This window comes from Delphinus delphis, chromosome 1 (assembly GCF_949987515.2).
Source record: "Delphinus delphis chromosome 1, mDelDel1.2, whole genome shotgun sequence".
NCBI lineage: Eukaryota > Metazoa > Chordata > Mammalia > Artiodactyla > Delphinidae > Delphinus > Delphinus delphis.
Window position 1 is genome coordinate 140,276,872 of NC_082683.1, and position 27,915 is coordinate 140,304,786.

General features: G+C 39.1%; 1 protein-coding gene and 1 pseudogene across 1 annotated transcript in view; one reads left to right on the forward strand and one right to left on the reverse strand.

Annotated features, from left to right (window-relative positions):
- Positions 1-2,411: 2,411 nt before the first annotated feature.
- Positions 2,412-27,915, forward strand: part of HMCN1 (hemicentin 1) — a 519,438-nt gene continuing 493,934 nt past the window's right edge. The window contains exon 1 of the mRNA XM_060035358.1: positions 2,412-2,876. Coding sequence (XP_059891341.1) covers positions 2,609-2,876 — 268 coding nt within the window. The 5' untranslated portion in view covers positions 2,412-2,608. The remainder of the gene's footprint in view (positions 2,877-27,915) is intronic.
- LOC132424030 (cytochrome c oxidase subunit 5B, mitochondrial pseudogene) lies at positions 9,848-10,275 on the reverse strand (annotated as a pseudogene).

Consider the following 27,915-nt stretch of genomic DNA (forward strand, 5'->3'; position numbering starts at 1 on the left):
TGCATGAAAAAAGCAAGACCTAATTGTAAGGTGACTACAAGAAGCACACTTTAATATAAACACACAAATAGTTTAAAAGTGACGGGATGGAAAATGATATATCATGCTAACGCTAATCAAAAGAAAGCTGGAGTGCTATATTAATATCAGACAAAGCATATTCCACAGCAAATAATATTACCAGGGATAATGAATGTAACTTCATAATGATAAAAATGTCAGTCAAGAGGACATAATAATCCTAAGTGTTTATGCCTCTAATTACAGGCTTCAAAATGCAAGAAGCAAAACCTCATAGAACTACAAGAAGAAATAGACAAATACACAATTATAGTCATAGATTTCAATTCCACTCACAGTAACTGATAGAACAAGAAGGCAGAAATCAGTAAGGATACAGAATGTTCTAGCAACACTATGAAACTTGACCTCATTGACATTTATGGAGCATTCCACCAAATAACATTCTTTTCAAGTATGCACGGAACAATTACCAAGATAGATCATTGAATCCTTATTAGGTAGGTACTGTCATTATTTCCATTTACAGCTGAATCAACGAAGGCATAAAGAAATAGGTAACTTGCTGAAGATACACAGTTATTAAGTGTCACAGCTGGGTGTTGAATGCAGATTATCTGACCCAGAAGCCTTAATCACCAGGCTCTACCACCTCCCTTGAACACCTGGAACAGCTCAGGTCTCAGTGAAATCTCCAGGATTTAGAATGCAATCCCTCTTAGATAAACAAAGGAGTAGGTTACTCAAATAGCATTTTCTAAATACTATTTAGAAAGGAAGAACGTTCCCCCTTTCCTCTCATATTCCCACTCATTCCAAATGGCCAGGCTGCTTCCTTTAAATGACGTGACTTATAGGTATCATAAACTCAGGGTCCAGAGTCCCTGGGTCTGAAAGAGAAGACAGTTGCAGACTATAAAAGGCTCAGGGGAGCTGGCTCTTCCTCAGGCGACCTCCGTGTTGGATGGGTGGTCTAACACACATTCCAACTCAGATCAAGATGCCTGCTGGCCCCTCTTTAAATGCCAGGATCCAGACCACAGCTCCTTTTGCAGGATGTGAATATGTTTTTATTAAAAAGAGGCAAGGAATCCTTAGCTTATGGTTGACTTTCTTTGTCCCCCTTCTTATCTCTGTTATTAGTACCAAAATGTGTATAATAATTACAACACGGAAAAACTTTGTAATGTTTTACAGGGCGAGGTTTCCTTACTTATCAGCAAGAAAACGCCATAGAAGGGAACACCTTTTCAATGGATCTTTGGCTGAGACTTGGCACATGGGTGTTCTATGGAAGGAAGTGTGAAATGAGGATATTATTCTGCCTCATTATGCTGAAGGGAGGGTTCATATTGCTCAGCAAACATGAATCTTGATAGTGAAATTTTAAAAAATTAACTTTTCTCTTCAGTATGATCTCTCTCCCCCTCCCCCAGCACCCCCTTCCTTTCCCTCTCTCCCTCTTCATCCTTTGCACTGAGCTGCCACCCTGTATTCCACATCCAGCTGCTTTCCCTTCTACCATCTTTCCTAACTACAATCAGTGACTACCCAGTTCCAGCTGTCTTTCTCTCATTTCCCTCAACAGCCCTTTTCCCCTTCCTCCCGTTTCTGGCCCATCCAGCTCTGTCCTCCCTCCCTTCCCCAAAGCTCTACAGTCCCTGAGGAGATCAAAGAGTGAGAACGTGGCTTCAGCCCAGCCGGGAGAACTTTCCAGCTCCCCCTCCCGGCTGGGCTGAGTTGCGGGCTGAGAGCGGGAGGCTGGGCTGGGGAGGGGGGGAGGTCTTGGCTTCTTGGTGGGGGAGGGGAATTATGATAGAGGTGTCTGAAGCAGCGTTGTGCATCGTAGAAAAATACAATTCCCTTAGTGCTGGTTAGCGTGGTGTCCCTCGGTTCGGGTTCTTGCCACACATTCTTGAAAGCCATTGTTTACCTTGGGGTTTGGGAAGTGAGAAACAACGAGGGCGGGTGCGGAGGGGATACTGGGAGCGCTTCCCAGGTACTGAATTGACCCGAGAATCAGTGGAGAGAAGTCGTCCTCCAGGAGGTGGGGGCGCCCAAGAGCAAAGGAGGGGGGGGCGTCCACCGGCCAATCAGGAGGCGAGGCCGAGCCCGGCTTCCCTTCCCCTCCCAGCTCCCGGGCTGGAGGCGCGCAGTGGAAAGTTGGGAGCCGCGACGGCTGGCCCGGCGGAGAGCGGCGCGGCGGCGGCGGCGACGGCGGTGGCGGCGGCAGCAAGGGCAGCGGACTCTGTGCGGCGCCGCTGGCTCGGAACGGCCCCCGGGGCATGGGCCGGGCGCGCCGCCCGCACTCAGCCACACGCCGCCCGGGCCGCGGGCACTCGGCTGTCCCGGAGGAGGCTGCGTCTGGACAAAAGCTGCCGCATCTCTGCCCGCCCGGCCCCTGCAGGGTTTCGGGTTTGGTGCTTGTCCCCATCTGATTCTCAGCGCCCGGTTTTTTGCGAGTTCAAAGAGGTTTCGGGAGTCGAATGAATTGCCCCGAGAAGAAACCCGCTGCCTGTTGTTGAGGAGGACTCAGCACAGTGCTTAGGCGCTCAGGAAAAAAAAAAAAAAAGGAAAGAAAGACAAAATGATTTCCTGGGACATTGTCCGCACAGTATTCCTGTTCACTCTTCTTTATACTTCCCAGGCTCAGGAAGCAAGACCCCAGTCAGAGATCAGAGCTGAGGAAATTCCCGAGGGGGCCTCCACGTTGGCTTTTGTGTTTGATGTGACGGGTTCCATGTATGATGATTTAGTTCAGGTTATCGAGGGGGCTTCCAAAATTTTGGAGACGTCTTTGAAAAGACCTAAGAGACCTCTTTTCAACTTTGCTTTGGTGCCTTTCCATGATCCAGGTAAGGGAAATATTTATTCTTTGTTATTCCTTATGATTACATTGTTTCTTATGCTGTGAAATTCTGTGTGAGTTTCAGAACAATTTTTAAAGAATGTGTAGCTGAATACAGTTGTAACAAAGAATTGCTCGCCTGTATCTGGGTTTGCTTTCTGATACCTAAAGTCTCAGCCAGGGAGGTGGCTTGTTTAGGGTGATTGTACGGTGGTACCCAAACCTGGAAATGTGGAATTATGAAAATCAGAACCAGAGCAACGACATCAAAAACAGTTAATTAACTTAAAAATTAACTTAAAAATTTTGGAACTAAAGTGGTTAAGGCAGATTGGGACATGGGTATTCAGCAGCAATACTTTAAGAGCTAACATCCAGCTTGAGAGCGTACTCAAGATAACTCTCAAGTGGGGGGAGAAAAACCTGTAGTGTGAGACACCAGGAAGCTTGTTAAGCAATGATTACTAATGAACTGAAGAGATGAAAATAAGAAGAAGCCATTCATTTCTTAATTGAATCTATTCAAATTCTTTGCACCAGATCATCCTTAGTTAGGTTCACAGATGGTAATAAATGTTATGTCCATGTCTCATCCAGTAGAAATGCTTGAAATTTGGTATGGCGGTGCTCTTTAAAGGTAGTTGAAGCACAATCACTTTATTTTTTGCCCTAAAGCCATGGGTTTCAGCTGCTCCACTGGAATTTGATCCTCTTTACTTTTTTGTTTCTCTTTAAAGTGGCACCTTTCTATGAGGCTCATAGGAGCCTTCATTGTTATTGCGGAGGGTAGCACTGCCGGGGGAGCCCTGGGGTTGGCTGTCTATAACATTCACCTGAGGTTCATTAGCAGAAGTGGCTGCCCAGTTGAAGAAATAAAGCAGTGGTTTCTTAAAAGTTCTCCCCCACTGTTCTCCCACATTTCTATTGAAATCTGTCTCTTCACTGGAAGACCTTGACACAACCTCTTCACAATGAGAGTTTGATACTGAGAATCTCAGATTCTTTCCTTGTGCATTTGACAAGCATATATGAGTTCAAATCATTGCTGGGTATTAAATGTGGCAGGTTTCAGCTATTAAAAAAATTGGCAGGGGGAGGAATTTAGAGGGAAATAGAACTCTGGGATTTTTGTTTGTTGTTGTTCTTTAAGTGATGAAAAACATAACCTATCCTACTCTTCCGGGATATACATATATCTTAGTAATTTCTACGTTGATCAAACGTGATATGTTCTTTATATTTGAATGAAGAATTGAACAATCATTTACTGTGTTAGCTGCCTCCGTGAGATACCTCATGTGTTATAATGTTTTAATTTATTAAATGTCAAGATGCCAATTGTGATGTGGTCCAAGACTTTTGCTATTTTGGAATAGGCTAAATATGTTTCTTCTATAGGGATGAATCTGAAATAGGCTAAAAAAAAGTAAAAAATCTTTTCTCTAACACCACAATTTGCTTTCCTCCAAAAAACTGTTATGAAATGATGTTGCTGTAAGCAGAACACAAAAATTGCCTCTAGTCATAAATGGAAACTAGATCACCATCATATTTTGATACGATATGAAAAATTATTGTAATAAATTGTATTGTAGTGTGCCGCCTTCCAGTTGTTACCAAATGGGGAAGTTTGTTGTAGTTGACTTTCCTATACTTTGGCAATCATGATTCAAAGTAGGGAAAGGTGGTATGCTAATAACAAATGGCTAAGAAATTATAGCTATTTTGAGTTAAATAATATGAGAAAATGATTAACTTAAATTGGTTCCATAAAATTAATTGTATGTATAATTCAGCAAAAATGGTTAATTCTAGTTCCATTGTGATTCAGAGTAGAGAGGCTAAGACCAAAGTGTTTTTGAAGATAAAGAGGGAAATAAAACATACTAATAACCTTTAATTAAGTTTACTCACTCACTGTAGTGGATTGTAATATTATCTTTGTGTGTCATTTTCTATTTGTGTGTGTGTACAGTCATCAAGAGTTTCTGATTCCCTTGTACTTCTGGTTGGTTATCAGCTTGTGCTCACCAGTGGACAGAAAGGGCCTTGAATGGAGTTTTGCTGGCTTACTGAGTGACATTAGAGAAGTCTATCTACCTTTTTGTATCTGTTATCTCAACTATAAAATGGCAGAATTGCATCTGAACATCGCTAAGGTCATGTCCAACTGTAACGTTTTACGACTGTTTTACGTGTGGTGGTTTTTCACAGTCCCTGACACAACTGACAGGCAAAGAAAAGATGTGTGTAATTTAATGTAATTATATGAATCACCTTGACTACTTACAGCTTTTCAAAATCCTTTGACATCTGCTTTTGCATTTAGCTAGATGAAATAATGGGTAAGATCTGGGCTGTAGTCTCAGGCATTTGACAAAGACCTTCAAGCCTTTACAGATGATTGTTTGGACCTCTGCGTTATGGTTTGGAGCAAGGTGTGTGTTTTCAGGTGGGGGTAAAAATGAAAATACATGGAAAATACAGACATACAAGAGCAATAAGTCTAACAAGTTGACAAGGAGGTGATAAAATCATTCAGAAAATGTGTATGTAGGAAGCTATTGTTAGAGGGGCAGCAACATAATCCATGGTAGGAGGAAGTACCAGAGAGGACCAGGGTCATGGCAAGCCAAGTCAACTTTTTGATGCTGCCTCTGCTTAAGATGGGTTTTTCACTTCTAGAATCACATTTAATGCATTAATTTTTAACAGCTTTATTGAGATATAATTCCCTTACCATACAATCATTCATTTAAAATGTACAATTCTGTGGTTTATAGTATATTCAGAGATATATACATGCAACCATCACCTCAGTCAAGTTTGGAACATTTTCCTCACTGCACAGAGAAGCCCTGTGCCTTTTAGTTATCAGTCCTCTACCCCTCCCCTCCGCCGCCACGTGTCATCCTCCTTCCAGCCTTAAGCAACTACTAATTTACTTCTTGTCTCTGTGGATTTTCCTCTTCTGGACTTTCATATGAATGGAATCATATGAATCGTATAATATGTGGTCTTTTTTGACTGGCTTCTTTAACTTTAGCATAATGTTTTTAAGATTCATCCATGTTGTAGCATAAATCAGTACTTTATTAATTTTTATGGCCAAATAATATTCCATTTTATAGATATACCACATTTTGTTTATCTTTTAATCTATGATGTATATTTGGGTTGTTTCCACTTTCTGGCTAGTATGAATAATGCTTCTATTAATATAAACATTTGTGTGCATTTTTCTGTGTGAACATATGTGATATTGTGATTTGTAATATGAAATAAATATGTGGGCTTTGTCACCTTTTCTGGCAAGGAGCTCTTAAAACCCTTGAAATTTCCTAAGTGATGAGAACCATAAAGGTATCTTCTGTTATGTTAATGAATTAACTTTTGAACCCCACTGAAGAAAGGGGGCTCATTGCCAGGAGACTCATCCCTGTGATTAGAGCATTGGAACTTTCAGTCCCACCCCTAACCTCTGGAGAATGTTCTGTGTGTACTTAAAAAGAATGTGTATTTTGCTGTTTTGGGATAGAATGTTCTATAATAGTCTATTATATCCATCTGGTCTAATGTGTCATTTAAGGCCAACTTTTTCTTATTGATTTTCTGTCTGGATGATCTATTTATTGACGCAAGTGGTATGTTTCAGTCCCCTAATATTATTGTATTACTGTCAATTTGTCCCTTTATATCTGTTAATATTTATGTATTTAGGTATGCCTGTGTTGGGTGCATACTACAAGTATTATAATCCTCTTATTGGATTGATCCCTTTGTCATTATGTAATACTCTTCTTTGTTTCCTGTTAGTCTTTGTTTTAAAGCCTATTTTGTCTGATATGCATATTGCTACTCCAACAATTCTTTTTGTTTCTTTTTGCATGGAATGTCTTTTTTCATTCCTTTACTTTTAGTATGTGTGTTTTAGACCTGAAGTGAGTGAGTCTCTTGCAGGCAGTGTATATATAGGTCTTTTTTTATTAAAATCCATTCAGCTGCCCTATGTCTTTTGATTGGAGCATTTAGTCCATTTACATTTAGAATAATTATTCATAGGAATAATTATAATTCATAGAATAATAATTATTATTGCAGTTTTGTTAATTGTTTTCTGGTTGTTTTTGTAGTTGTCCTCTGTTCCTTTCTTTTGTTCTCTTCCCTTGTGATTTGATGACTTGTTTTTAGTGCTGTGTTTGTATTTCTTTCTCTTTATTTTTTGTGTATTTGGTATAGGTTTTGTGTTTGTCGTTACCATGAGGTTCATATATAACAACCTACGTATATAGGAGGCTATTTTAAGTTGATGGTCATTTAAGTTCAAGTACATTCTAAAAGCACTACATTTTTACTTCCCACCCTCAATGTTTTATGCTTTTGATGTCATATTTACATCTTTTTATTTTGTGTATTGCTTAACTGATTATTTTAGATATCAATGATTTTACTATTTTTGTCTTAACCTTCATGCTAGTTTTATAGGTGGTTGAACCACTACCTTTGGTATGTTTGCCTTTACCAGTGAGATTTTCTGTTTCATAATTTGTTTGGTTTGGTTTGGTTTGGTTATGGGCTTTTCTTTTCCATTTAAAGAGGTCCCTTTAATACTTTTTTTTTGTAAGGCCAGTTTAGTGGTGATGAACTCCTTTAGCTTTTTCTTTTATGGGAAACTCTTTATATCTCCTTCAATTATGAGTGATAACCTTACCAGGTAGAGTATTCTTGGTTGTAAGCTTTTTCTTTCAGCACTTTTAATATATTGTGCCAGTTTCTTCTGGCCTATACAGTTTCTGCTGAAAATTAGCTGATGGTCTTATGGGGGTTCCCTTGTATGTAACTAAGTGTTTTTCTCTTGCTGCTTTTAAGATTCTCTCTTTAACCTTTGATTCTCTCTCTAACCTTTAACCTTTAACCTTAAGATTCTCTCTTTAACCTTCAACCTTTGTTGAAGCTTTGTTGAAGCTCACTGAGTTCATCCATTCTTCTTCCAAGTTCGTTAAGCTTATTGATGACTATTACTTACTTTAAACTATTTATCTGGTAAGTTGCTCTCTCTGTTTTGTTTAGTTCTTTTCTGAGATTTTTATCTCATTCTTTTATTTGGAAGGTATCCCTTTGTCTTCTCCTTTTGCCTAACTCTTTGTGTTTGTTTCTGTATATGAAGTATCTCAGCTGTGTCTCCTGGTCTTGAAAGAGTGGCCTTATATAGAAGGTGTCTTGTGGGACGCAGTGGCACAGTCTCCCTGGTCATCAGAGCCAGGTGCAGAAGAGGATGGTATATCTTGGGTAAAGTTGGTAGTTGGAAGTTTTGAGAAATAATTGGATTCTATGTATATTTTGGAGATTCAACCAAAAGGATTTAATGATGAACTAGACGTGAGAGAAAAATAACAGAAGATAAGAGAGATTCTGAGGATTTGTCTTGAGTGAGTAGAAGCATAGCATAGCGATTTACTGAGATGGAGAACAAGCATGAAGTAGGTTTGAGAAAGAGTGGGAGACTGAGGCTATTATTTTGGGGTATGTTTAAGTTTGAGATGCCTTTGTTACCCAAGTAGAGATATTACAAAGGCAGTTAGATATATAAGATTAGAATTCAAGGGGACAGGTCTGGGTCAGATACATAAATTTGGGATCCAGAGGCACATATAGGATGGTAATCAGGGCTCTGAGGCTAGGTAGGACCACTAAAGGACCGATTGAATGAAGAATTAATAAAGGTCTAAGGACTCAGCCTTGGAATACTCCAATGTTTAGCAGTCAGAGATGATGATAAAAGAACAAAGTAGCCTGAGAAACTGAAGATTGAAGAGTGTAACTAGAAATCAAGAGAGGAAAGCTTTCCAAGGAAGAAGCACTAATTGGTTAGTTAAGAAGAGGACCGAGAATTGGCTAATCTATTTAGCAACGTGGAAATCATTGATGTCTCAACAAGAAACGATGGGAGTGAAAGCCTGTTTGGAGAGAATTTAAAATAGAATGGGAGTAGAGGAATTGGAAATCTTTGGAATTATATTGCTGTTTCCAGCTACTGGAAAGGTTGTTTTGTTCATGAAGCTAATAGAACAAATATAAAATAGAACAAAATAGAAACTAGTTTTCATAAATGATTCAACCAGTATTTTACAAAATGCCCATGCGATGTAGTAGAAAGAATGTCCAATTTGGAACAAATTTGTGTTCTCTTCCTTATTCTTGTCATTTAAGCAAATCGTTTAACCTTGCCAGACTTGTTTCTTTATCTATAAAATCAGTGCATTGGTAGATTATTACCGAAGTCCATGGTTTTAATGATCATAATATAGTGAAAGATAAGGGACTGCAAAGAGACTCAAAGTGACAAGGACTTGATTCACTGGGAGCAATAGCAGCATTACATGTCTCTGCGCTTAAAAGTTTCATTGTAATAAAACTTCTGAGCCCTCAGTGACTTTGTATGTTTCTCCAGGACCTACAAAGTGTTAAAAAAAACTCTAGGACTTCTTTTATGAAAAGATTCTCTTAGAATATTTTTCTGAGCAATAGAATAGAAAGATTTTTACTAGGAAAGTATTGCACATTCAGACCTTGAAAACCTATACCAATTTATATGAACTAAACTTCAAGTTGAATGTTTTCAGTTTCACTATATATAGAAAAGGGAGCCAAGAAGCTATTAGTCTCCCTTTGCCTCTGGCACATCCTACAGGAAAAGGGTTTTCATGAGGAAATGGACTGGTCTTTTAAGTCAAAGAGAAATCTAACTAAAAGAAATGAACTAACGTTTAAGAGTGAGAGATTTTGGTTAGACAATGATAATGATAACTTTGTTTCCTAGGATGATAGACTATTTTAACCTGAGAGTGTAGATCCCATGTCACTGGTTGTTTTCTGAGGATATGGAGACGTTTTGCTCTGCACAATGAAAACTTCAAAGTGTAGGAATCAAATTTTTTTTTTTTAATGGGAGGAGGAGCCAATGTAATGGCTAGTTTTTATGGGAAAGAAGAAACTTTACATCACATTTTGAGTGAGTTAGTACAGGGGCTCAGTGGGCCAGCTGGTGGGGCACCAGCTTGTAATGGGTTCCGCTGGGCCTCGCCTTTGTGCAGCCAGAACCAGATGACAGCACTGTTGTCTTCTTCACGGATGCAGCCCACTATCTGCTTATTGGTGATGGAGGGGACTCAATTGGGGTCTTCCTTGGTACCTGAGGCTGCCTTTGGGGCGAGCATATTGTACGGGTCCAGTCCCTTGTGTGAAGCCGGCATGACCTCCCTCTCCAGCCCAGATGCCTGCTCATCATCAGTAGGAACACCACCTCCAGATGCCATAGAGTGCACCATGGAGACTCCGTTGGGACCGCGGGCCGTCAGGGCCTGCATGGCCAGCGCTTCAGCTCTGCGGAGTAAACTTGAAGCCATCACGCCAGCTACCAGCATTTGGAATCGAATTTTGATATATCAAATATGTTAAGTTTGTTGGGGATGCTTCTATTTTGAAAAATTGTCTATGACTCCCACAGGATGAAGGTTTTTTTTTTTTCCCTTATTAGGTTGAGGACAGCCTTTTAATTGATGGATAGTAAATCAGAATTTGGTTTTGCTTATAGCTTGTCTCTTATCAGGCAAATAATAACCATTCTCAAGGATGTTTATGACTGCTTATCTCTATTTATAGGTAATAAACTCCCTGTTTGTCAAGGACTGTGCTAGGTGCTTTTGATTCAAAGATAATGAGGTATAGCTTACAAGAAGTTAACAGTCTTTGGGGAGAAAGGCAAGAGAAATAACAGTATTATATGCTGTGAAACATTTTATAGTGGGGAAAACAGCATGGGGAATTGTGTGAGCTGAGAGCATGTCCCTGATCCCGAATTCAGGAGGGTGATGGTCAGCAAAGGTTTTCTGGAAGAAGTGTTACCTGGAGAAAGTGCATGAGTAAAAGCAGTTTAGTCAAAAATATTAAGGAGTTTGGATTTCATCCTGAAAGCTTTTGGGAGGCTGAAAGGATTGTAAGTGAAAAGTGACATGATTGGGTTTTCATTTTAGATCTTTATGTCTTGGATGGATTGGAGTAAGGCAGTCCTGAGAGCTGAGAGCTGAAATCTGAGGCCATCATAGCAATTCAGGGAGGAAAATTGGGGGGACTTGGGCATAGGAAGAAGGGTATGGATTTCTGAGCTATTAATAAAGTCCAAAAGACTGGACTTGGCCCTTAGAACATGGAAAAAAGGGAAATATGATTGCCTTCTGTAGATTAAAATACGAAATTGGCATACAATGAAAGAGAAAAGATATGTAAAGTTAGCTTTAAGATGTACTGTTACTCTCAGGGTGGTAGTCTTTGTTATAAGTTCCTTATACATTAACTTGTCCAAAATAAAGTCTCAACCAAAAGTATGAGAGGTCAGCAATGAAAAAAGAGTCACAGAAACAGACTTAGACATTGTACAACCAAGTTCCTTTTAAAAAAAATTGTGGCATAATTGACATTAATATTAGTTTCAGGTGTACAACATAACGATTTGATATTTGTCTGTGTTGTGATATGGTCACCACGATAAGTCAAGATCTGTGATCACACATGTTAGAAACTGTTTTTTTCTGTGATGAGAACTTTTAAGATTTAATCTCTCAGCCTCGTTCAAATATACAATACAGTATTGACTGTAGTCACTATGCTCTACATTACAATCCCATGACTTACTTATTTTATAATTGGAAGTTTGTACCTTTTGACCCTCTTCTCTCATTTTGCCCGCCCCACCCTTTGCCCTGACAACCATCAGTCTTTTCTCTGTATCTATTAGTTTTTTTTGCTTGTTTGTTTTAATTTATTTTATTTATTTTTGGCTGTGTTGGGGCTTCATTGCTGCCCGTGGGCTTTCTCTAGTTGCGGTGTGCGAGGGCTGCTCTTCGTTGCTGTGTGTGGGCTTCTCACTGCAGTGGCTTCTCTTGTTGCGGAGCCCATGCTGTAGGCAGGCGGGCTCAGTAGCTGTGACATGCGGGCTCAATAGCATGGGCTCAGTAGTTGTGGCACGTGGGCTCAGTAGTTGTGGCTTGCGGGCTCTAGAGAGCAGGCTCAGTAGTTGTGGCACATGGCCTTAGTTGCTCTGCGGCATGTGGGATCTTCCTGGACCAGGGCTCAAAGCCATGTCGCCTGCATTGGCAGACAGATTCTTAACCACTGTGCCACCAGGGAAGCCCTGTATCCATTAGTTTTTAAAAAAATTTTTTTAGACTCCACGTATAAGTGAGAACATACTGTATTTGTCTTTCTCTATCTGATTTATTTCACTTAGCATAAAACCCTCAAGGTCCATCCATGTTGTAGCAAATGGCAAGATTTCCAATTTTTTATGACTGAATAATATTCCTCTGTGTGTGTGTGTGTGTGTGTGTGTGTGTGTGTGTATGTGTATGCATGCCACATTTTCTTTTTCCATTCATCCATTAACAGACACTTAGGTTGCTTCCATATCTTGGCTATTGTAAATAATGCTGCAGTGAACATGGGGGTTCATATATCTTTCTGTGTTGGTGTTTTTGTTTTCTTTTGTTAAATACCCAGAAGTGGGATTGCTGGATCATGTATATGGTAGCTTTAGTTTTAATTTTTTGAGGAACCTCCATACTGTTCTCCATAGTGACTGCACCCATTTATATTCCCACCAACAGCGCACAAAGGTTCCCTTTCTCCACATCCTCACCAACGCTTCTTATTTCTTGCCTTTTTGATAGTAGACATTCTGACAGGTGTGAAGTGATATCTCATTGTGGGTTTGATTTGCATTTCCCTGGTGATTAGTGATGTTGAGTACTTTTCATTTACCTGTTGACCATCTGCATGTCTTTGAAAAGATGTCTCTTCAGATCCTCTGCCCATTTTTAAATCAGATATATATATTTTTGCCAAGTTCTATCTGCGGTTTGGAGTGTTAGTTCATTCTACACTTAAATAACTAGTCCATCATGAGCAATGTTCCAACTGTGGTGATAGACTGTTTATCTTTATAAATATGTAATGATGTCATTACATATTTGGATCATACTATTAACTCTCCTTGTTTTGGTTCCGTGCTCACCAAACAGCCTCCAAATAATTTAACCTCATGAACTTTACTTATGGTGAGAGAATGCTCTGGTCAGACTGGCATATACCTCAGATTCACAGACAGTTATATTCCTCGTTGGTAACTCACATTTTGGCATACCAGTTTTATACATCTGCCTCTATTGTTTAAAGTATTCTGACAGTGTCAAGTTAAAGTTTCTGAGTTTGCAAGTCTGAGAGCCAGATCTTGGTTGATGGTAAATTTATGAAAGTAAATGTCTCCCTGTGTGAATCTGTTTGGCTGGCCTGTCAGTCTCCAGGTTCCACCCCTCAGCATTTCCAGCTGTCACTGTTAGTGTGAATAGTGCCAGGTAACTGTCCTCTCCACTTTGAAACTTATATAGGTGATAGCTGAAGCCATCGGAATGAACGAGATCATCTAAAGAGAGTATGTAGACTGAGAAAAGAAGGAAGACAGGCAAGAACTATGGTGAACACAAGCATTTAAAAGAAGGGACATTCATAAAAGATTCTGCAAAGGAGAGTCCAGGTAAATAGGAAGAGAAACAGGAAGGAGCAGGGTTTGGAAATCTAAAATGTTGTTAGTTTAAAGCAGGAGAAGTTGTCAACTCTATCCATTTAAAAAGTTACTGAAAATAAAGGCTTTTAACCAAAAGATTAAAATAAAATAGACAGTTTCATTGGAGTTGTGGAGTCAGGAGGCTGAAATGACAGGTAAGAAAATGGAGCTAATGAATGCAGTGTGGTTCTGTCATGAAACATAACATTGTGGTTTAAAGCATAGGCTCTGGAGTCTGATGCCTGGGTTGGAAGACTGGCTCCACCAATTACTTGTTGTGTGATTGTAACTTCTTTGTGCTTCACTTTCAGTAATTGGGGATAGTATTACTACTCTATAAGGTTGATGTGAGGAGTGAAATACTAGATGTCCAAAACTTAGCACAATCCCTTTCACACAGTAAATTCTCAATAATCATTAGTAATTGGGATTTAGAGTTGAGAAAGGACATTTTTTAAGGTGGGAGAGAGGATAAATATTTAAATACTGCTAGAAAAGTCAGTAGAATAGAAGAGATAAAATATGCCAAAGGGAGAACAGATACTTTATAAAACCAGGACTTTGAGGAAGTAAGAGGAGATAGAATGCAAAGTAGAAGGATTGGCTGTTGGCACGAGAAGACCTTTGGTTGAGTGTAATAGGAGAGAAGCAGACCATTGATAGGTATAGTCATGGACAAGGTGGTAGGTGAGGATACAGGATGTTGGGTGACTTCCTGTCTGATGGACTCTTTTTTTTCTCAAACAGAAAGGAGGGTCATTTGTTGAGAGGAGGGAAGTGGCAGAACGGTAAGTAAGGGATTGTAGAAAAATGGTGGAGTTTTGGAGGTAGGAGTTACCTGTGGACACAGAGACAGTTTTCCAGGATGAGTTGTGGTTCAGAAGATGAACTTGTGATGCTTGAATACTGCCTACCTTTGTGATTTTCTCCAGTAGCTCTCGGCAGCCTGAGTATAATTGCTGAGTTTAATCACTTGTTTGACCTAGGACTGGGATTTCGTTGAGCAGTTGTGGCTAAAGAACTAAGATATGGTTGAGAAGAATATTGATAAGAGAGAGACTGAAGTGACAGATCATAGAGTCAAACCTGGATGTGCTGGACTGACAAGAGTTGAGATTTTGCATGTGAAGGACAATATAACAAAGAATTTGGGATTCATTGGTAAGAATGGCCAGAGTGATTGATCATAGAATTCAGCTTGAGTAGAAATGAAGATTGTGGGATTGAAATCAAGGAACTTGAGTCTGCAGCGTTGAACATGTGTGTTAAAGTAACCTGCATAGTAACAGAGCTTAAAATGCTGAGGAAGCCAGTGAGTCAGGCATCAAATTTTTATTTAATAAGGATTCATTGAGATGTCTTCAGATGGGAGATGACAATGATGAAGAAGGTTAGAGGGTGTCAGGTGGCACACACCTCAGAATGGCATGTTGAAGAATGAGCAGACTCCACTGGGGAGGGCTGTAGGGGAGGTGGCACCATCTATGGAGAACCTTGTTTCAGCTAAAGTGGGGATTAGATGCGGAGTTCCTGTGAGAAGGTAGTTTGGAAGGCCACAGGATTTGTGAGGAGATAGGATGTGAATGAATGGGTCAGGAGAGAGGAAACAGGATGAGAGGAAAAGGGAAGAGGAATGATTTGCATTTGCGGCAGTGATCGCAGATGATGGTGATGTAAAGCGGGGCAGGATGTGCTGTTTGCAAAGTCTGAGACTTGGCTATAAATTTAAGATACCAGTTCAGGCCCTGGGAGAGTTGGAGCCTGATGAAGTCATCTGTTGCAGACAGCATGGCTGGAAGGGACTCCTGAGGGAACACTTCAGCTCACACATCTTAGTGACACAGGCTTAGTAGCATCATTTTTATTTCTAATAATAACAGCTACCATTTTATTTTTTTGAGTCATTACTATGGACCGACACGGAACTAGATACATTGCGTGGCTCACAAAAAACCTAACTGGTCGATGTTAAATTTATTTTATGTAGGAGGCAACTGAGACTTATATGAACTCTCACATTATGTACAAAATTTCCTGAAAAAGAATAGCTTTCTACAGGTTATTTTTTGCCACCTTCTTCTGTTTTGAGAAATGTGTGAAATTGAGAAGATGTGCCCAGGAAGGCATGGCAAAGGGAACACCGTGTTAGTTTGTGAGGGCTGCCATAACAAAGTCCCACACACTGGGTAGCTTAAACAACAGAAATTTATTGTCTCACAGTTCTGGAGGCTAGAAAGCTGAAATCAAGAAGTTGGCAGGGCTGTTTCCTTCTGAGGGCTGTAGGGGAGAATCTGTTTCATGCCTCTCTCCTAGCTTCTGGTGCTTTGCTCACAATCATTGGTGTTCCTTGGCTTGTAGATGCGCAGATCTCTGTCTTCATGTTCACAGGGTGGTCTCCCTGTGTGCTGTGTCAGTTTTCCCTTTTTGATAAGGACACCAGTCATATTGAATTATTAGCTCACCCAACTCCAGTATCTTAACCTCATCTTAACTAACTATATCTGAAACATCCTAATTTCTAAAAAAAAAAAAGGTCACATTCCAGGGTGCTGGGAGATAGGACTTTAATGTATGAATTTTAGGGAGGACACAGTTCAACCCATATTAAGACCATCCAGTGATTAACACCGAATAAAACAAAACTCTTTTAACTCTTCTGCTATAGACTCAGTTCATTCTGTAAGTTTCTAATAAAAATGTTTGCATCAGGGAGTATCATGGGCTCTAAGCTCTGAGCTCTCTTTGGATAGGAACAGGGTTCCCAGTGGGAGTTACAGAGAGAGGTATTAATATGTTTAGGATGCTATTTAAGCCCTTGAAATAATTTGACTTAAAAAAATGGTGAATTTTACTCTTAAATCACTTAATATTTTAGAGCATTTACTCTTAAAACTTTTTTTTTTGCTCTTAAAACATTTAATAAAGCTTTATTTGATTTTTTTTCTTTTGAAGATGTTGAGACATTTATTTTGAATTGGGGGAAATTATACAGAAGCTAGGAATTCTGGGAATTATGTGTGTGTGTTCCAAAATATTTTGGGTTTGTATACCCATGGATTTCTTTTCTAGGAAACTTCAAACACACAAATTGGAGCAATTTTTCCATTAGCACTAAATCTCTGAGAGGTTCCCTTTAAGCATTGTTTTATTCTTAGGTGGGAGGAATTCCTGGAAGTTCCCAGGCTGGAAGTCACTCTGTTTGTCATCGAAAATGCTTCAGGGCAACTCAGTAGCTGTTCTGGCCTAGATCAGACTGGGAGAGGCTGGTTAAATGAGACTGATGGTTCATGGGGAAGAGATAAATACATGAGATGAATATTTAATATTTCTCTTTCTTTTCTTTCTTTTTCTTTTTTACCAAGTAGAAGGTCCAGAAAATACATAATTTCATTAAGCAGTAGAGAACAAAATTCTAAAAAGATACTGTACTACTTGGAATATTAATTTTTTAGATTCAAAGTGAAACCTGTTTTGCTTTTTGTTTAGTTCATTATTTCCACTTCAGAGTCCTTTGCTGGAGCACACAGAAAACCTCATTTCTATTGTTTCATATTCCCTAGAGGGTCTTCCGTGCTTTTCTTAGGTGAACTTGTTCACTAGCCCTTGGGTCAGGTGATCCCGCTTGTGCCTTGAAGTTTTCTCCTAAGCCACACCCTATGTTGGAGTGTCTCTCTGTGTGCCAGACATTTTCTCTTCTGTAATTAAAAGATACTTTCAAAATTTCACCTCTTCCAAGGAATTTTTCTGGAGTATTGGAAAAGTGTCATTCAATATGCAACCTATCAACTGTACCTTATATGGACTTAATTTGTTCCTTTGATAACTTCACTTGTTTTTTTCCCCCTTCTACCTTACAACAGATATCAAGGTATTTTTTTCCATTCTTTCTTAAATTATTTACACTCTTTAGTAGTTTTCTTCAGGAATTGTATATAAGTAGGTGTTGGTTCACAACCTCAGGAGTTCCCAGGAGAAATTTGAACCCCCCGGTATATACAGAGGGCAAGGAGAGACCAAAGAAAGAGGAAGACCACTCTAGATTCATAAGTGGCAGTTTTAATAAGAAAAGGAACTTACATACGAGACTTGTCTTGGGTAGCTACAAGATGAGTTGATTTCTACATCCACCAACTGGAGTTTATGTGGAGGCCTTAACGGGGTTCAGTCATGTATACAGTACAGAATGATCTCAAAAACACATTAGTCTCTCAAGGCTTTGCCCCTGAAGTAGCTCCTAATGTGGTAACAGTGGTCTGAACAAACAGACATTCTAAGGAGAGAAGGGGTGAGGAGTCTCCAGCTCAAGGTCTCGTCCTCTCAGTGACCTCCTCCAATAATAGGAAATCCTTTTGGTCTTTTTTATTTTTTTTGAGGGTCTATAGCAACTTAATTTTTGATGAGTAGGTAGGTAGAATTCTGTACCTAACTTAGCCCATTGAAGATATTTTATTGTTTTCTGACTTGTTGATGAGAAGTCTTCTCTCGGTTTGTCATTCCTTTTTAGGTAAGCTGTCTTTTCTTTCTGGTTATTTTAAGATTGATCTCTTTTGCCTTTCTGTTTCTGCAGTTCTTTATTATAGTCTAAGCTTGCATTTGCTGTTATTTTTCCTGCTTGGAACCTGGTTTGCCACCCCAACCTGAGGACTTTAGTTTGTATTCATTTCTGGACAGTTCTTATCTTTCAAATATTTCTCTCTTTATTCTGTAATATCCCCTTCAAAAAAATCTTATTAAGTACATTTTGGATCTTCTCATTTGATTCTCCAAGCCTCTTTATCTTTCTTTCTTTCATAGTTTCCTTTTTTTTTCTCTCGTTGCTACATTCTGTATGATTTTCTCAAATCTTTCGTAAGTTCTCTTCAACTCTTTCTAATCTACTCTTTTTTTTTTTTGCGTACGCGGGCCTCTCACTGTTGTGGCCTCTCCTGTTGTGGAGCACAGGCTCCGGACGCACAGGCTCAGCAGCCATGGCTCATGGGCCCAGCTGCTCCGCGGCATGTGGGATCTTCCCGTGTCCCCTGCATCGGCAGGCGGACTCTCAACCACTGCGCCACCAGGGAAGCTCCTAATCTACTCTTTAAGTCATGCATTGAGTTTTCAACTTCAATAACCATAGTTTTTTTTTTTTTCCAGAAGTTTCATTTGGTTCTTTTTCAAATCTGCCTATTTTGTGTTGTATGCTCTTCAATATTACAGTCTCTTTAATATTGTTGTATTATTTCTACCTCTTAGAGTGGTGCAGATTCTTCCAACTGTTTGGTCTGCTGACTCTCCCTCATTGTGGTTTGTTTCCTTGTGTGGTTGCTGATTGTTGACTGTGAGTGCATCCTTAGCAGGGAGTCTAGCGTACCCTGGATTGTGTACTTACTAGTGTTTCTACAGAGTGGTTTTGCATTTGATTTTGTTGAGGTCCTAAAATTAGCTTGTGGGCAGATTTTCTTTGGCTTTGGGTCCCTGCACTATGCAGTTAGTACAATTCCTACTAAACCCTTATATGTTTCTTGCTTAGGGTTTCAATTTAGCCTCAGGAGATTTATTCTCCAATTATATACCTGAATAGATAGTAAACTTTCTTGCCAATTTTCTAGGTTAGTGTGAGGAATTTTTCCTGATCACTGTTTCACTGATAGGACTTGGCTTTAAATAGGGTACTCTGAAAACTGTACTCAGTGGGCATTAAAATCTTAGCAGCCAAGCCCTGTATCAGGATCTGACACCCTCTTTTGCTGTCATGGTGACAACTGAAGCTTACTTCTGGTTTGAGTTCCTTTTTTATTTTAGGTACTTGGGAGATTTCCCTTTATTTTTATTATTTGAGCTTGGCTTTTTATTACAAAGGAAATTTAATGTTTTATCCAGCATTTCTGTTTTGTAGGGTGAGTGTCTTCCTTGTCAACTCAGTCTGCCATGTTGCTGAAAGGTCACTTCTCGTATCTTCATACTTTTCCTTCTGTATTCTTTTCCTGTATCCAATTTTCTCCCATTAAAAAAGTTTTATTTATAGTAAAATATCTGCCTACAAGGAAAACTCTAGGCCCAGGTGATTGCTCAGAGAGCTTTATCAGGTATTCAAGGAAAAATAATCACAATTCTACGAAACCACTTCATAAAAAAAAAAAAAGGGAACACTTTCCTTGAGGCTGGCATAACCCTGGTACCAATATCTGATAAGGCTAATACAAGAAAGAAAAATTATAGGTCAGGGCTTCCCTGGTGGCGCAGTGGTTGAGAGTCCGCCTGCCGATGCAGGGGACGTGGGTTCGTGCCCCGGGACGGGAAGATCCCACATGCCGCGGAGCAGCTGGGCCCGTGAGCCATGGCCGCTGAGCCTGCGTGTCCGGAGCCTGTGCTCGGCAATGGGAGAGGCCACAACAGTGAGAGGCCTGCATACCGCAAAAAAAAAAAAAAAAAAAAAATTATAGGTCAACTTCCCTCATAAATCTAGATGCAAAAATTAATATTAACAAATCCATCCAGCAATATATAAAGAGGGACATATGTAATGACCAGGTTGTTTTAATCCCAAGGCTAAGAAGATTAGTTGAACACTAGAAAATAAATAGTAATTTATCATATTAGTAAAAGGAGAAAAATAATATCATCTCAGTAGATGCATTCAATATAATTATATATCTATTCATTATCAAATAAGGAAACAAACAACTCTTAGAAACCTAGGAATATACAATAACTCCTTTAATCTAAAAGAAAACCTCTTCAGAATACACTAAAGTTATCATCATGTTTGATGATTAAACTAAAATTTTTCCCATTGAAATTGCAACCAAGATAAAGATGGCAGTAAAGGAAGTTTAACTCTAGTGTATCCATACCAATGACTCAGTTTTTATTTCCAGTGTTATTTCTTTGTGCCCTCTCTTCATGATCAGTTTGTCTGTTTCAAGAAAATGGCCTCTGGTTTTTTGATCATCTCTATTTTTTTGTTTTCTACTATATTAATTTGTGGCCCTGTTTTTATTGTTTCTTAGCTTCCACTTTCCTTAGTTTTGTTCTGTTGTTTCTTTTTAACTTTGAAATTTATATGCTTATTTTTACCTATCTTATTCATAATACAGACATTTAAGGCTTTTAACTTTAATTCATACTTTTTTTCTATTTAAAAAATTGTAAAGACTGCTTTTGTGAATGAGCCAGTTTGGTCAATTATTATTTTCTAAATATTTTGAATGTGTTTGAAAAACAGTATTCTCTGCTTATTGGATATGTGATTCTTTATATAATTTAGATAAGTTTGTTAATTGTATTATTTAGAGAGGCAGTATAACATAGTGGTTAAGAACATAGGTTCTGGGGTAGACTGCCTGGGTTTCAAGCCTGGCTCTGCTACTTATTAGCTCTGTGAACTTGGGCATAACCTCTCTATGTTCAGTTTCTTCATCTGTAAAATATGCATAATAATAGTACCCTTTCATAGAATTATTTTCAGGGTTAAATTAATTAATATGTGAAGTGTTTATAATAGTGCCTGGCACATATTAAGTGCTATAGAATACGTCTAAGATCCTGTTGTTCACATCTGTACTTCTAATTATTTTTATGTGCTTGCCCTATACATTTGTGATAGCGATATATGGAAATCACACACTATCATCTGTTTTTTTCTTCTTGTACTTTGGCCAGTCTTTACTCTCTTTGTTGTAACGTTATAATGTTGTGTGCATATAAAATTATTTACCTGGTGGATTTATCCATTTTGTTATTACATAGTAGTATCCTTCTTAATCCAGGACCTCTACCAGATGTAGTTCCCTCTGTGGAGATTAGAAAAAGCCACATCCTGTGGGTCAGGTAGCTTGGCCGAAGGCTAACTCAGCAGGTTGTCCAGGGTGGTTTGGAGATGTGTAGGCCAAACAGCGTCAGGATTGGCCAAAACCTGGAAGGCTATCTTTCACTGGTTTTCCAGTGGAGGCTGCTGCTAAGCCTCAGGGTGCAGTGCTAGGGGAAGGCTCTAGAACTTACCCTTGGCCACTGTGAGACCATCATGTGCTGCTTGGACATTCCTGTATGAGGCTGGGAAACCTAGAGTGAAAAGTCTCAAGTGTCACCTTATCAGCTGGCTGAGGAGATCACAGCTGCTCTGTAAACCATGTCTGGGGTTCAGGAACGGGCTGAGGACTGGCAGGCCGGGGCAGCCATACCTGATGAGAATCACAGGAGACTGGGAACCCCATTATTCTCTCTGGGGCTGGTGAGGTTCCAGAGAGATGGGAATAGGAGCAAAGGGGCTCCCCATGAGTGGAGCAGAGGAGAACCAAATTTCTTGTCTCCTGTGCAGCACTCAGAAAACCTGGGCTCTTCTAGAAAATCACATCCATAGGATGGACAGAAAATGCTCACAAATGGAGTTTTGGCAGTGGAAGTCAGTAAGTGTGGATGGCTGGGGAGGTGGAGCTGGAGAGATGCTTTAAGCCGAGAGTTTTACAGGACATCATGGTGAAATTCTGGGAGAAGAGAGAGTTGTTAAAGGCTGTAACCAGTTCAGTTTCTTACTATTCCCCTGTGAACATTCTCCAGTCACACTGAGAAACACTGATGTTTCCTGTGCATACCTTTACTTACCTTGTGTCTTTACTGATGCCTTTTCACAGCCCCAGAGAGATACTAGGTCAAAAGGACACAGGTTTTGAGTCAGATGGACCTGGATTTGAAACTGTTCTCTGCTAGTCATGGGGCCTTGGACAATTTACCTAACATATTTCTCCCTTAATTTTATCTCAGAAAAAAAAAGGGAGGGGTTATAATATCTACCTCTGCAATTGTTGTGAGCATTAAATGAAGTAATTGATATAAAGTGCCTAGACATAGCAGATGACCAATAAACATGAATTCCTTTCCACTTTTCTTTCTCTACCTTTTTCTCTACCAGCATTCTAAATGGTCAAGTCAGTCAATTTTACACACCACACCACACACACACACACACACACACACACACACACACACACACACACACACACTTATTCAACATGTTTTGCTCTAACTTCAAAATACAGCCTGGACCTGTCCATTTCTCTCAGTCGCCACTACTGTCAACTGTTACCAGCATCTCTCTTAACTTTGTAATAGCTTTCCACCTGGTCTCTGTGCTGTCAGTCTTGCCTCCATCCACACAAAAGCCATGGTAGTCTTTTTAACAATGGAAATAAATCACATTTCAACAGCTTCCTACAGATTTTAAGTAAAATGTAAATTCCTTCTGGTAAATTCCTTCACCTAGGAAGCCCTATGTGATCTGCCACCTGAGTACCTCTCTGCACTCTTTTTCAATTTCTTTCTTACGAATGCTCTGTCATGCTCAGCCCATTCTCATTTCAAGGCCTTTACACTTCCTATTCTTTCTGCCAAGAATATTTTCTTTTCTTTTCTTTTTTTTTAATAAATGTATTTATTTATTTTTGGCTGCGTTGGGTCTTTGTTGCTGCATGCGGGCTTTCTCTGGCTGTGGCGAGCGGGGGCTACTCTTTGTTGCAGTGTGCGTGCTTTTCATTTGCAGTGGCCTCTCTTGTTGCAGAGCACCAGCTCGAGGCATGCGGGCTTCAGTGGTTGTGACTCGCGGGCTCTAGAGTGCAGCCTCAGTAGTTGTGGACACGGGCTTAGTTGCTCCACGGCATGTGGGATCTTCCCGGACCAGGGCTTGAACCTGTGTCCCCTGAATTGGCAGGCGGATTCTTAACCACTGCGCCACCAGGGAAGTCCCTGCCAAGAATATTTTTAATTCTCAGCTCAAATGCTAAAAATTCAGAGAAATTTTTATTGACTACATTACCCGAAGTTGCCTCCTATTGCCTGAAATTGCTTTCCATCAGACTACCCTATTTCAATATTCAAAAACAATTGTCATTGTCTAAACTTATTTATATATGTATAAATCTGTATGCATGTTTATTATTTTCTTCTTTGAAAGTTTGTTTCATCTGTCTTGATGACGGATGTGTTTCTTGACTCCTTAAAATAGTATCAGGTATATGGGAAAATGCCACAATGTATTTGCTTAATGCATAATGAATGAATTAATATCATTTCCTTCATGAAGCCTTTTCAGACTACTCCCACCAAAGGTAATTCTTTCTTCGTTTGAGTCTTTATTATATTTCATTTGCATTTCTCACTATATTTATCACAAATTCTGTATTTTGGTTATTTGTGGATGTTATCCTCTACTAGACCATAGAGTGCTGGAGGGCAGAACTGGAGGGAAAGCATTCAATAAATATTGGTTGAATTGATGAATCAATTACAAACAAATCATCCTTATTTAAAATACTGATAGAAGAGGCAGTCCTGAAAATGGCTATAGCCTGTCTCACTACTACTTCTCAATATTCTTTGACAACTGTGGCATTTGGACTGTAACTAGGCTTGTTGGAAGATATATAGTTCACCCTTGAATAACTGCGGGGGTTAATCCACTTATAATTTACGGTTAGCCCTGGCCTTCATTATCTGCAGTTCCTCTTCATCCCCGGATTCAGCCAACCATGGGCAGTGTAGTACTGTAGTATTTACTATTGAAAAATATCAGCGGATAAGTGGACTTGCACAGTTCAAACCAGCATTGTTCAAGGGTCAACTGTATACATTGTCTAGGAATGCTCTACACATGCCTCTGCCTTTTCTCAGCCCTATTAGGTTGGTACAATTCATTCATTCTTTATTCACTGATACACAGCATTTCAAGCAAACCACCAGTTTATGGCTTTATTTCCTGTTTTTCTTTTAATTTTATAGCTGTTCTGCTTTTGAAGCCAGTGGGTTATGGTTTCCATACTTGACGACATGATTTAAAAAACTTTTCCATTGTCTTCCTCCTCCTTCTCCTTTTTCTTTTTCTCCTCCTCTTCCTGTTACTTCCCCCTGACTTATTCTTTTTTTTTTTTTTTCCCTCCTGGCTTCATTGTCTTACTCCTTCTCCTTTTTTAAAAATTAATTTTTGACTCAACAGTTAGAGAACCAACATTTGTTAGGCATCTTCATATGTTATTTATGAAGTAGCTGTTATTTCTGTCATTGTGTAAGTGAAGATCAGAGAGGTTAAAGAGCTTGATCAAGATGTCCTCAAGTAGTGGGGGAGGGATTCAAATCCAGGTATTTCTACTTCCAAAGTCAGGACTGTAGACTAACCCAAAAGTGTTCCTTGGCAGTGTATTAATAGGCAAAACAGAACGGAAACATTAGTGAGGGCCATGGTTGGAGGTTTAAGAGCGCAAATTACATCTATTCCTGACAGGCTACAGCTCTATTGGAAGAAAAATGCATACATTTAAACAGAGCTTGACCAGAGCCTGCTTTTTGTACTGTCTATGATTATAAACATTTGAGAGTGTTGTCCTTTCCCCTTATTTCCTTCTTGCTGTATGAACACATTTTTACTGTTTTAACGTAGCAGAAATGTGAGTGTGCTGTACAGACGAGAATTGTGGAGGGAGCAGGTCTATGGCTGTCGAACTTTGATTCCCTCTCTGCCTTTCCTGGGATGTTCCTTGAATATTAAGACCAGAGCGTTATAATGCATTTGTTATTCTATTAGACTCTATACTGACCGAAAAATGAAGGGTCATAAGGAGAGACAGTCCTTTTAGATCTGTTCTACATATATTTAGAAAGATTTAATAGAAATAATACACTTCAAAAGAGGTGATTTTAGCAGCTGTCCTTCAGGATCATGATGGTACCGTTTTTGTTGGTGAAGAGCAAAACTGGAAACTGCTTTAATTTCAAATGCTTCAGTATTGTTTTAACCTAAATTTAAATCGACTAATTTATGAACTTTTAAAGGCATACAATATGATTTATCCATCTTTACATCTCTATCCTTTATTTTAATACACAACAGTATAGTAGGAATTCAATACATGTTTTGAATGAACAGATGAAATACCATTGTTTTAGTGCCCTTGATATGGACTTGTATATAACCTTGTAGTATTGTCCCATGATTTTGTTAGCATGAAACATTTTCTGTTACATGTCATGGACAATAGGATGATGTTATGAATTTGGAAGATCATAAACATTACAACTAATAAAACACAGAAGAGTAAACTGATACTGAATATATTGGGTCAAGTCATTATTAACACCTATTGTCATTGTATGCAATGACAATAGAGAAAGTAACAAATAATAGAATTCCAACTGATATTCAGAACAGATAATTTTTCTTTTCTTTAAAGCCACCTAGTTAGTGAACAAAGTTACAGGGTGTTATGGGGGTGTTATATTGTCAATTTTCTCAGTTCCTGGTGGGGATAGGATATAGACTAAATGTGAGGAAATGCTCCTTCAGGTGGTGACCCAGAGCAGGGTATTTCTTATGCACAGCTAGGATACCAAGTCCTGTAAATAGTCCTGGAAACAAACCAAGTGCAAACACTCAGCAACTCTAAGGATCAACTAGTGTAGTCCAGATTCCAAAACATCAAGTTAGAGTATTCCAACGGTCAGTCCAATGGCTGACTCAAGTCCAAAAGCCTCAAAGGTAATGCACAGTGGAACTTGGTGTGAGAGAAGTTGAGAAGTCATTCTAGAGCAGTTGAACCCCTCTAGTTTGTTAGTGGGGGACATGGGCTTGTAGGGATACAGTCACAGTTCCCTAAATGGAAGATTGGACTCATGACTTGGAGATAGAGTCACTGTCTGACAATAATTCACTTATTCGTTGAATCATTAAATGTTTTTGAGTGCCTATTCTATGCCGTATACAATAGTTAGTGCTTAGAATGCAATAAATGAGTCAGACAAGATCCTTTCTCTTACAGAGCTTATAATGTTTGGAAGATCATGCTGTAAGAATAAGAATTATAATAATATAATTACATATAATATAATAACATTATATTATAATTATAATAATATATTGTAATTATATCACAATATATTATATAATATACAATTACAATATAATAATATATTGTAATTATATTATTTTATTATAATATAATTACATTATAACATCATATAATAGGATGTGGGAAATCCAGATTTTGTGGCAGTAATACTCATGGCTAATGCTTACTGAATAGTTACTGTGCATCAGGTACTGTTCTTAGTGCTTTACATGCGTTGACAGATTTAATCCTCACAAAATAACGATATTGTTTATATTTCATGTATGAGGAAACAGAGGCCCAGAGAAGTGATGTTTTCCTGCCCTGGGCCTCATAACTAGTAAATGGTAGATCTGAGATTTGAAATCCACGATTCATCTCCAGGATCCAAGCTCCTAGTACATATACTCTCCTACCCCACCCCATGGCCTATTCATTTTTCCAGTCTTCAGTGGAAGGTGGTGGGACTGGGACAAGGAACTAGGAGACGTTCCCCCAATCTGGGACATTGCAGTTAGACTTGGCTGAAGGGATGGAGGTATAGCTGGGGAGAAAGGCTGATGGCACAGGGCAGAGGGGAAGCATGTTCAAGACTCAGAGGCGAAAAGGAGATGGTGAAATTGGAGAGTAGTCAGTCAGTCAAGGTGAGTGGTAGAGCTGTTCTTGTTGGCTGATTCTTGTGAGCTTCAACATGAAGTTAGTAGGTTCATGGGGAGAGACTTTTGACTGTAGACACATAAAAACTAAGGAAGAACATGACCAGGAGAGTAAGATGGTCAAGTGAAGTCTTAGGAGAGAGATACTTGACTATTAATAAGATCATAAGTCTTACATAATTAATCTTAAAAATGCTAAATTTAAGTGTTAGCATGAGAGAAAAAATAGTGATAAATATGAAGGCATGTCTTAAAACAATATCCACCTTTACAATTGACTGTGTACAAAGGATAATTTCCTGGCCTGGTACCCTATTTAAACAGGCTCATAATAGGTGTTTGTTTTACCAGTTTTAGGGGACCAGAAGAACTTCATGTAGAATACTCTGTGCGATTTGTACTCTAGGAAAAAAAAGAGGGGAAGAGTATTTTAGAACAACGATTTCCTTTTTCTAGAGGGGAAGACTTAACATTCTACCCTGCATTGCAATTCTGTTTGGAAAGGAATAACTGACATAATTATTTTTTCGAAGGGGGTTTCCGTGAGCAGTTTTATATGTCTCTGCACTTTAAAACAAATTATTGGGTTTTTTTTTTTATAATGAAGTTCCAGTTTCACCAGGAGAGATTTGCAGATGTTATGTAGGACTTTATTTACAGACGGCTGAGCACACATGGCGTTTCTGAGCGCACATCTTCTGGGTACTTGTAACTTGTGTTAAGGTGCTCATATTTAGCTTGGACACTGTGGTTATTAAAGCAAAGTGAATGAAGTTTTTCCTTGTTTTTTTTTAGGTTAATCCTGAAACTTTAGTTCCCATAGTCATGGTTCCTAGCAAATAAGAAGACTGGGGAAGCTAGAAGTTGTATCAGTCTGTCATTCACTCATCAGAGGAGAAGTATATTTTATCCCTCCTAGTGATG